Source organism: Homalodisca vitripennis, chromosome 3 (assembly GCF_021130785.1).
Source record: "Homalodisca vitripennis isolate AUS2020 chromosome 3, UT_GWSS_2.1, whole genome shotgun sequence".
NCBI classification, from domain to species: Eukaryota; Metazoa; Arthropoda; class Insecta; order Hemiptera; family Cicadellidae; genus Homalodisca; species Homalodisca vitripennis.
In genome coordinates this window covers 120,521,741-120,533,613 of record NC_060209.1, presented here as the reverse complement: position 1 = coordinate 120,533,613, position 11,873 = coordinate 120,521,741, and the positions used below count along the sequence as shown (strand labels likewise).

Below are 11,873 nucleotides of genomic sequence, written 5' to 3'. Positions count from 1 at the left end.
AAACATGTTAAACAACACTATAACAATTGAAAAAAACAAGTATTTGTCCTTTATTGCTATTATTTGGGTTTCTCTAATTATTTAATTTACAGTGACTTCAATAATATGTAGTCAATAATAAGGCTCACCGTTTATTTGAGTCACAGCTCGCTCTGATACACCAGATGCTGCAGCAGTTCTTTGACAACATAATAATAACAGTTAGACGGTCTGTCTCTTCCTTCATAAATTTATAAACATTACTCATTATTTCATAAGCCTGATTATTCAACCTTGGACTTTAACTTATCAGACATTATCAGTAAAAATAAAGCACAAGGAACCAGTACACTGTGTACAAGTCTCAGATTCTGAGGACACAAATAAAAGTAAGGGAGGCACAAAGGTCCTTTTAGGACTAAGTGCGGGGACAATCGGCTCTTTCGCTCTGCACAACCACTACACTCAGCACCGTCACAAAACAGATTGATTCTTAGCAAGTGAGACGAGTTATTTTCGTCAATACGATTTCGAGAAAGGAGGCTGTCGTAAACATAAGAAATGTATTCGGCACGCAGCGCTTAACGTTACCAGCCAAGCCCTCCTGCCTATCACCACTCAAGGCCATGTTGAGGGCAAATATTGAAAATCCACTAATAAATTTCTAAGCTGTGAATTGTTGCTTAATTTGTCTATGGGCATCTGCCTAAAGGTTTGATAATTGTTAGGATTATTCAAGTAAAAACACTCATTTACTAAATAGATATTTAACTGCAACATTTTAGATTAATTTAATTACTAGATTTTTAATGGTAGGAAAATTAGGCTACCTGAAACTGATTGTCACTTACAATAAATATACACAGCCGGTCTGAGAGAAATGTTGGACCATGCAAAGTGCTGATTTGGCATCCCCCCTCCCAAATTGTGCAATTATATAACAATCATTGAAATAGATGCCAAACCATTAATTTGAGTTTTAACTCTATAAATTGCAAGCAAATTACACTTGTATAAAATTATTTTGTGTTCATGTGAAATTTATTTTTTAAGCGAAAGTTGTATTTTCGGTCTGTATTACATATTAACAGAATTAGAATAGAAAGTTAGCAAATGGTCCTTATAAAATTGCACTGATCTATTGTTTTTTCAAACTAAATTTAAAACTTTTTCCAAGTTTTGTACAAGTTTAAAATGCAATTCAAGTTCAGTTTCTTATGGATGACTATTTTATGTTATATAATTGCTTACAGTTTATTCAAAAATTATCTTCTCTTTGTTTGGTGAAATCTCTTAAAATCATGTTTGTATCTATAGAATTTAAAGTTTAATTTTTTATTCCTACAGTAATGTTATTTTCAAACCACTCATTACTGAGAAATGGTCAACCTTAAATAATTCTCAATCGACTTGATAAAAAAAAAAAAAAACTCCTTTCTCCACTGGTAACTAAAACTGGAATAATAAGGCGAATTCTTAAGATAACAAGTGTGTTTGGAAACATGTCTACATATGAATTCACAATTAGAGAAAACATCTATTCGATTGTGTTCTTTTTGGCAGTAGTTGATAGAATAGCTCTTCCACTAATTTGTATCCATTTATTTCCCAGTCTTTCTGATGACTGAGAACTTAATTGGAGATTTTTATAATAAATTCTAAGTTCTTTCTTTTCTATGTGTTGTAGAACAGATACATTATACAGGAACTTAGATCGTATGCTGTGATTTTGCATTTATTCAAATTTTTCTGTCAATGAGTTGATTGCTACATCTAGAATTACATAAAAGAGTTCTTTCCTAGTTTAGTAGATTTATCTTCTCCTTCATAACAAAACTGTATATTCACTTTTCCTGGTCTGATCTTAGGTTCAGTTGTGAATTCTGGGGTCATTTTTATTTCTTAAGCCAGTTGTTTAATCTCACATTTTACAAAAAACAATAATTTCAATCAGGCCAGTAGCACCCTGTAAGTTAACATTTTCCTTCTGAAGTTCTTTGCAAACTAAGTACTTCTTACTAAAATGTCTTACTAGTTTTAAGTTTACATTATTCTTACTGTGTCATTGCTACCAAGAAACTATATGCCAGTCCTTGAATGCTCAAATATTTAACATTAATTGGAAGAAGTTTCAAAACTTTATACCAGTTACAAAACACTTTAATGTGAGTGAATTTTCATGCTGACACAATAACCTTGTCAATCATTAAACCTACAGTTACTGACAAAGACATGGTTTCATAAGAAAAAGCCTGCAGCTAAAGCAAAACATTGCATCCTTTGATTCTGAGTAGGTATGCAATTCTCTATTTAATTCCTCACCATCCCGTAATTTTATTTTGTGCTTGAAAGAGAAGAGTGAGCCTGATTTTTAACTTGCCATTCCCTGATATCAACTAACATAGTTGTGTTCACAATTTAAATTGTGTTAGTTAAAAGATTTTCCAACAGAATTTCCTGTGGGAATATAACTAACTTAGGAAAGCCCGAATGTATAAATACTAATGTTCATTTGAAGAATTTAAAACTGCCAGAAAGGCATGCCCTGGATATCACTTGTTTTGACAAAAAACAATGATAAAATTCTTTTAACTTAATTTATGCACTACAACTGAAAATGTCAAACCAAGGCACTGGTACTTATTTAAAAGACAGGTGACCTTTTTGCACATCACATCCAATTTAGAAACTGCCTTATAAGGTTTTCCAGCTGAGTTTATTTAGTTACCATACAATGAATCTTTAAAAAAGTGATATTGAAATTTGACATGTAAAGTTCTTCAGACATGTTTTGTAAATATACTGTATGTTCTGGCACTTTCTAGACAATCTGTGAAAATTATACTGTAACTGGTTAAGTATTACAGTATTATTACTAAGTATTACAAACAAAGATTACACATTTCAAGGAACCAATAAACCAAAAAAGTCAGTTATACTAAAGAAGTTTATAATTTATTTTGTACAAAGTATTAGATTTGCTTAGAGATAATTAACGAAGAGTAGCAAATTGTTGACATTCCACTGTTACAAAGTTGCCAATATCATTGGCTAGCAGAGAACGAGTATCTACAGGTGAGTGAATTTTTATCTGTCGCATGTGTGTATCTCTGCCATTTTGGTGATTACTTATTACGGCTATCTGGATCATGAATGTTCGGATTGGTCTCTCACGAATGTCGATAGTGGGGATGACCACCCAGCCAGTTGGCTCATTCAAATCTATCACTTCCACTTCTTGAAGATCATTAAAATTTGTTCCAGCTCGTATAGAAACTCTGAAAACAAAGAAAAACTAGCACTAGTTAGACGTAACTATATCACACACAGATTTATAAGATTGACATTCTCATATACAATTATGAATTTTAAACCATTTAATTAATAAGTAAAATGCCCATTAATGCAAATTATTCATTGCCCTCTTTGTATCACTTCCCTATAGTCTTTTCTTTCACTTATACAAATATTGTAGACTATACTTATTGATGGTAAATTGAATGCTTCTTAATATTAAATGTTACTCAATAATGTATTTATAATCTCAATAAAACAGACTGTAATAAGTTAGTGTCAGTTAATTTTTTTAAACATTAAAGAATCTTACTCAATGAAGAGATTGTTCAGTATTGTGCTCTGCTGAGGTTTAAATTTGTGATTAACTTTACTATAAGGGTTATTTGAAAAATAATTTCCACTTTCATTGTAGCGTAACAAGTATTGGTGGGAACTTTGAATGATTATGTAGCTGCAAAATACTTTTAACACTTGTGAGTTGTGAAGCATTAACTACTGTTTTGGATTTAATGTTTTTTTTTAAATATGCTGTGACATTTTCCTGGAGCTCGAATTTGATAATGCATAACTATATTTGAATGGTTTAAGTATAAGTAGGGAAACAGAAGGGGCCTTAGTGTTGCTATCATCTACTATAAGTCCATTTGAGTACATACATTACTTATCTTACAAAGCCTGCAAACAGTTCTTAATAGATCATCATGTGATTTTTCTTCACCTTCCACTCTGATTCCATTCTACAAGACACTTGTATGTCCCTTATCAGAATATGTATGCACCATAAAGTGTCCTCACATAAAAATATGCACTAACGTTTTGGATAGAATCCAGAGAAGATTGATGCATCTTTTCACAGTGCATATGAGCTTTCGTTATTCTGGGGTACCATTTGATAAACTTTAAAGTTTTATGGACTGGAGACTCTTGGTATGTGACATGCAGTTGTTCTTAAGTAAGCTTCTGAACTGTACCATTTAAATTAAGTGGCTGCTATATTTGTTTTCTAATTATCTTAATCTTGGTTGTAAAAACTAGTGTCCTTGTTAGATGTTTGTAATAAATTATCACAGAATAACAAAACGGTAATGATCAGGAATGTTCATTACTGTTTTGTTAATCTGTGATAATCTATTATTATGTTTGTTGTTCATGGTTATGTTTTATTGTATTGGTTGTTGTTATATTATTTTGAATTACATTTATCTCCTTTTTTGTTTAAATAAATATCTCCTATTGTGGAAATAAATAAATACCTGATCCTACAATGCTCACACCTATACTTCTTGTGCTTTATAAAGATAACAGTGAGTCATATCACTTTACATTTAAAATGAAACTATAGGGTTGTTTAATCGAGCTTACACCTTATTCCTGCAAGAAGTTTTGAGGAAATTGAAATAAAACATATTATTATTTATATATGTCTTAATAAATTTTAATTTAATTCTGTGACTATTAAAAAGTACCAATATTTCAACTCCTGTTATTGTTAATATGTTTATTTAGTTATAGTTGTAGGATGCTATTCTTTGAACAATTGTACATTTGTATGAATAAAGAATGACTGAATTTGAATCTGAGAACAAAACTGGTGAAACTACACCCAGCCATTATTGGAGAAGGACTAGGAAGATCGCATCTCCTCCACGAGATTTGAAGAAGTTCACTGCCCAGAGCACCTTGCCGGGAGTGACACCTTCCTGTCTATGAAGTTTCTCTTACATGGAGTATGTAGTATCAGCCGCAGACAAGCTGGAGCCAGGAAATTGGATCATTAGGAGGAGGCTGATGATGTCTTTGAACTCCTCTGTGAGGGCAGCATCCACTCAAAAGACTGTTTAGACTCGCAGGGTTATTTATTATATTCCGTCAGAGTAACTCTATATTCAACTCACTGACTCAGCCTCCTGGCTTTATTAAAGAGCCTTCTAGCTTTTGTTCTCAAAGCTTCAAGCTTGCTGTTCCACCAAGGCTCATTACACTTGGTTATTTGTTTCTTTGGAGAGAAGTTTCTGCCATATGCTTTGAGGATAGCACTATCAAGGTTGTTGTTCAAGATTGTGTCTTGAACAACCAAATCCTGATGTTCTAAACTTCCCTGTAGGGCTTCACGGTAAAATACCAGTAAATTTTGAATGTTGTACACTGTTATACAAGGCAACATGCCATATTGTGTACCAATTTGTTTTTAAAGGGGTTAGTTAAGAGTCCAGTCTAAATCCCCCTCCCGAATAACATTTAAAAAAGTGTATGTTGCACCTATTAGACCGTTAGCATGATGTTATTACTAGTAATGTATTCCTAAAGACACTATTCCTTACAGTTGATGTTTGTGATGCACCACACCAAGTGGTGGGCATTGGCATCACATCTTAAGGCTTCCCAGTTGCCTTTCAGTATGGGTTGAGTAAGGTTGCTGATCTCGACAGGAGATGCTTCATCATCAACTGGGAAGTAGGCAAGGACTATTACCTCCAAAAATTTTCCCTATAGAGTTTGCAGCTGTTCAAGGACTGCCGACAATCTCTAGACATAGGAGCTGAAATATATGCAAGTAATTGATATTACACAACAGAATGCATGCACTAGGCAAATCTCCACCATAACAATAGAGGCACCTTTGATGTGTTGGTAGGTTTGCCTGAATAGATTAGTGGCAGAATGATGGATATTTCCTTTGCCTTTTGGTACATAAGAGGACTGTGGAATTGGATGTTGGGGGAGGAAATGTGTCACCGGATCTCTGCCTTGGGCCTTAGGTCTTGAGAATTGAAAGGTCAGTAACTGCCATGTCAGCCCTCAGTCTTTCAATCTAAAGGAGATATTCTCAAAGAGTTAGTTGACTCTTGGCTCTTCTCTCTTAGATGTTTCCGCAGAGATGAAGTCACTTGATTTCTTTACACTCCACAAATCTAAGACCTTCCATTCTGTAATGGATAAACCTGTTCTGTATAGTGAGTAGAAAATGTCTTCTGTGTTGCTATTTGGAAAATAGGTATTAATGACCTGCAGTTTAAGGGATGTCCTTCCCCACTGCTTTCAGATCAGTCACACACCATAGCTCGAGGCTCGAGTCCAAAGAAAAAATCCACTGAGCCGTAACCTCATCGTCACAAGACAATATGACAAATCCCTGTCACTTTGATATGCAAGGAGTGTAGATAAGGTTTAACCCCTTCCTTCAGTAATTTAAGGATTCCACTGATAAAAGCATACTGAGTGTGCCTCATCTGTCTTCTTCTGTCATGATAATGGCTGGAAAATCATTGACCATCACATCATTCTTAAAACCAGCTGCTATGTTCTTGCAACTAGAGCCTGAAGCATGTGGGACTTTAGGCTTAAATGACTACTCTGGACTTGAGTCATGTGAGCATTGTCTCTTAGTAGGAGAGGGGTACAGTCCTAAGGGCACTGCTTGTTACTTCAAGAGACCTAATTCTGGTAATTTGATGATCAACACTTAGGCTAGTTATTCTATCCGTACATATTCACATCAATATTTTTTAAATAAATATCAGATTCACCGAAAGCTTTAGAGGTTCTATTAAAACTTGAAACCAATAGATAACCTGGGATGTTGAACTTAACATCTTTGTGAGAAAACCAATTGTGAGAAAACCATCATACACAAAACATTAAAGTTGAGCTGACAAACCATATAATTGAGTATATCTAGTTTATTAGTTACTGTATAGGTATTCTACACAGAAAATGTTGCAAGATGTAACTGCCTAAGCCAACAGGCCTATCTCAACTACAACTGGTTTAGTAGATTTTCAAGGATTTTTTTTTATTACAGAGCTACGATTCTCCAAAAATCACTCTTACATTGGATATTTAAAAAAATCAAAAGCAAGCAACATACACCCCAGTAAATATCTGGAGAGTAAATTTCATCCCATACACTCATTTACACATTTGATACAGCCAACCTCGATCGGGACCAGCAGACCTGCGTGTGCTGTACAGACAGCCCAGATGGATGCCGTCATGAAACGCTACATGGAATGCTTACTCAGGTTGCTTAGATTTATTATCTGAAACAACTCATTCATTTTATAAGGTGTATATTAGTGTTGTAACAGAACATTACCTGCTGGGTGTATAGCTTTCATCTAGCTTGTAGTCTGTGTAAATGCAGATGTCTGACACAGTTGTCTTCTGTCTAAACTGAATGTTAACTAAATGAGGCAGCTGCCCGTCTGACTGCCAGTAAGTATCCATACAATCATCCCTCAGTTGGTCTACTCCAAAACCTGATTGAAAATAATTTAAGAATTTAAATTTGTACAAGGTCCTTGTTGGAAAGGTTATGACATTTATAACTTAGTAACTATTAGGCCCTTAATTATAAGGTGATTATTTCATTTCAGTTTTAAATTTATTCTCTCAATTAACTATTATATGTGTCCAACAGATTATAAAAAATCAGAATATGATTACATTAAAAAGTACAGTTTATCCAGAAACCGAAGATGTTTAAATACAGAATGTATTCAATCTGATTTTCTACAGTATAAATGGTAACAAAGAATGTGAACTTTGTGACTTCAGTAGCAATTCCGTTTCAATTCAAAATTTTCAAATATAAATATTCCATATTGGAATCCTAAAATTTTCTTCGCAGTTTTGTGCAATTTTAAAATGTTAACAATCAATTTACCATAAAAAAAAAAAAACACCTTTAGCAGTCAAGTGTTGCAATCCTGTGTCAGATATAGACACAAGATATAGATTGGCCGAGCACTCTAAGCATTGAACGAGCACAGGTTCAAATCCTGTCTGTGACCATTACACTTTTTATCCATACCATCGACCATGTACTATATCAACTCTCTCCCTTGTTCTGCTTGATAAAATCCAGACTAGTGGCCCATGAGGACGGGCAAAATGAGGCTTAAAAGGAAATCAGCCTCTCCTTAAAAAAATAAAACTGGGACCTGTTACAGAATCTGTTACTTTCTATTTTTGTCAAATTGCACACTGTAGCTACCCCATTCTGGAACATGTTGAGAAGAACATCAATAACAGGTGGTCTATGTGACTTCCATTAATTGTGAACAAATCACAGTTTTATCATATGATAACCATTATTAGTTTCATATCAACTCCATTGCCAAAAACATAGTGCTCTAATTGTTGTCTCATGAATGCCTATCTCTATGATCCTTTGACATTGAATTTACCAAGATTTAAATTGAGTGTAAATTTAAAAAATTTATTATGTTTAAATTATGCATCTCACTGGCCACACAGTCAGGTCACCATGATTAACCTACTTGTTTCTGTATTATCTAAGTATGCTTTTAAATTACTGCTGAATTGAGGAGCAGCATCATTGTGTATAGACCACATGCAATGTCTGATATTTAGAGGCACATCTCTTCCATGATATTCATAAGCCCATGTTGGAGGAAGTGTACAATTCCATTAACCTTGGAGCCGGCAGTTAAAAATTGTCTCAAATTGCAGGCCGTTTTCAGGTGTCTTGCAATGTATTATATGTTTCAGCCAAAATATATATAATAATAATAATCTGTATATTATTATGATGTTTAAAACATCTCATAATTTGTCAAAACTTTTTACTTTAACAACTACGCTGTTGTTGCTGTGCAAGTGGTGGAAAAAATGGATGATTACAAAAGGTTGATAATTTAATTTTGTATTTCATGGCCAAATCAATGTCAGACAGTAATTTGTATGTATTAAAGTAAAAGCTTAGAATATCATCATTCCAATTGTATACTGTGTATTTTGGTTTAAAACTTTAGTGAATGTTAAATTTTGAAAGGAACGATGTACTGCATCAACCGACAAGCTTTGTTGGTTGTCTTTTATAAGGTTAACACATCATTTGCTGATATTAATAACGAAAAAGGAGTTTCCTGCATAAAAACACCTTGGCATACCATATACATGGGTTTTCATTTTCCATATCTGGTGTTCCTATAAGTTTTTAAATAATTATTTTTTAACAAATAACCGTTAAAAGAAAATATTTGTTTGTTTGACGATTGTCTAGACTTAAGAGAAAGTTGAAACAAATTATTTTGGAATTTGCCTGTCTCTTGAGGTCCCTTATGGAAATAAAATGAATTCGAACCACTAGTTTACATGCTGTACTTAAAATTATACAATTTTTTAATTTCTGTTGAACGTCTTTATATGTTTTATTTGTGTGAAGTTTTTTAACGTTTTACAGTAATCCATAGTATACTTGCCATTGGTAACCAAGATCAGAGATAGATGCTTTTGCTGTTATATTAAATACAATATTATATAAAAGAGAATATTATCTAAAACTATGGTTATAATATAAAGAGATATTTTTTATTTACCAGGTTTGCAAGATGAAAGGCTCCATATTGCCTGAGTTCCTACTTCTCTCACTTTACCGGTTCTTTCATCTTTTATTGGATCCATTTTACCGTTAGTTTTAGCAGCCATTTATTGGAAAACTTGATAGCGTTATTTTTAATTATCTGAAATACCACATCATTTTACAAAAGATTTTGCAGATAATATGTAGATACAAAACAAACCTGTAAGGCTTAATAGTTAATATCGCCAAAAAGCAACAAGTAACATCGAAAAACGTTATTCTTTTTTATTATATTTAAGACAATGTTTTTGTTTGAAAACAATGTTATTTTGTTTCATACAACATGCTGGAAATAACAAAACGCAGTCATAAATAAACTAGCCCATTGTCAATATGAGACATGCTGTCATATCTAGTTTCAAAGCCTTCTAAATTAAAAAAAAGAAAAAATTAATTTTTAATAGCAACTCGGAAAGCAGTTATAGGGAGCAGTTATAGGGAGCAGGCAACTCATATTACAATATAATGTTCCAATAGTCAATTAAAAAAGGAAATGACTAGAATTTCTTGCTGGAAAGCAGTTATAGGGAGCATGCAACCGCGAGAATTACCTATTAGTGATCAGGGGCACTGACGTGATCTGGGCTTCAAATTTGGAACAACTCGAGTTAATTTTTTTTCTAAAAGAGCAAGCAGCGCAAAGCGCTGCGCAGCGGGCAAGCATCGTGCGTGATCTTCGTCTATACTGAATTGATTCAGGCCAAAGGAATGACACAGATTTCCTTTACCAGATTTTTACGGAGATTTTGTACGGATTATATTGGTTTACTTTGCTTTCCAGCATGTAATTATGTGTTTAAAATTGTTTTACATACATTACCTACATTATATTGTAATATGTAATAACAATTTATCAGAAAATTTTTAATAAATAAAAGGATATATAGAAAAAACATTCAATATGTTAGGTTGTTTATGTGGGCAGTGACAAGCTTAAGAGTTGGTGTATTTCTTTGACCTACTCTCGTGAAAAGTTATGTTTTTGCAGTTAAGTCACGGATAGACTTTAATATGCGGCCTACACTCGTTATTCGGTTGTTTTTATTGAATGGTTCAATGTTTTTATCCGAAGGAATAATTCGATATTACAACTTATTTAACTCAGCATCATTTCAACTTATTAGTTATAGTAGTTTTAAAAACAGTAAACTGCAATAAGTAACTAATATTTTGAGTTTTTTAAAAATGGTGATAAATTTGAGGAATATATAGGTATTTCTTACAAAAGACAAGATTTGTTTAACTGGCTTCAACATGTGGGTTTGGCTCCTGGTAACCCATGGGGAGAAATTCTTTCCTCCACTTCACAAAAGTGGTTACTCATTGATATCAAGCTGGGTAAGTTATAAACATTGAAGGTTTATTTGATATCTAAGACTAGGCCATAGTTGTTTTGTAATGTTACTGTTAAATTTATGTTTTAAAAATTGTAATGTACGAGATTCTTCTTGTTTCAGTAATTTATTAAAACTCTTATTGTGGACGATTTTTACATATCGAAGTTGGATAATATATCGAACCATTCGATAAAAACAACTGAATTTAACGAGTGTAGGCCGCTTATTAAAGTCTTGCAATGGTAATTAACCTTAACAATATTGTAATGATGTAGGCCTACATCTTTAAATGCTTTTCTTCTCAAGGTGGAACAATTATAATATACATTATATTGTAGTAAACATCTAGCACTAAATTTAATTTAAATAACTACAATAAGAATGGTTTTGTATTTCATAGTTTAGTTATTTCTAATCCATAATTTGGTTCGCCAATCCAATTGCTGTAGTTGCCCGCTTATTATATCCTGCAGTCCTGAACTATTAAAACATGAGTACAAAAACAAAATTATACTTACAGTATTAAAAATGTTAACTCTTAGCGTTTGTCAGTTACTGAATATAAATATCAGGCTGTGGTAAGGTAAAGATTATTTAGGTTTTGATTGTAGTCAAGATTATATTTAGCCTAGTTTCTCCCAAACTGCATTGGATTACTTACTACTTCAATTGATCAAAATATTCATTCCATCACGACAGGCCCATTCCCAGGCGAATTATGCTTGCACAGAAATTATCTATCTTAAAACTTACAAATACAGCCTATACGACATAAAGCTTGTAATTACATTTTACACATTCATATAAAAAAATAGTATTCCAACTTAACCTAGCAAATGCGTAAACATTTCAGTGTCAGTCAACCTAAAAAT

The 11,873-nt window shown here is 33.0% G+C and overlaps 1 protein-coding gene across 3 annotated transcripts; it reads right to left on the bottom strand.

The window, feature by feature from the left end:
- Window positions 1–2,908: 2,908 nt before the first annotated feature.
- LOC124357441 (anaphase-promoting complex subunit 10) lies at window positions 2,909–11,873 on the bottom strand. Of its 3 annotated transcripts, XM_046809253.1 has the most exons (5): window positions 11,663–11,873; window positions 9,806–9,824; window positions 9,621–9,755; window positions 7,373–7,535; window positions 2,909–3,257 (listed from the first exon to the last, which is right to left on the bottom strand). In XM_046809253.1, the coding sequence occupies exons 3-5, from the start codon at window positions 9,727–9,729 to the stop codon at window positions 2,972–2,974; spliced, it is 558 nt and encodes a 185-aa protein (XP_046665209.1). In that variant the 5' UTR covers window positions 9,730–9,755; window positions 9,806–9,824; window positions 11,663–11,873; the 3' UTR covers window positions 2,909–2,971. The 3 variants fall into 3 exon arrangements, with proteins under 3 accessions (XP_046665209.1, XP_046665208.1, XP_046665207.1); XM_046809252.1 differs by lacking the exon at window positions 9,806–9,824 and having other exon boundaries at window positions 9,621–9,764; window positions 11,520–11,873; XM_046809251.1 differs by lacking the exon at window positions 9,806–9,824 and having other exon boundaries at window positions 9,621–9,764; window positions 11,663–11,872.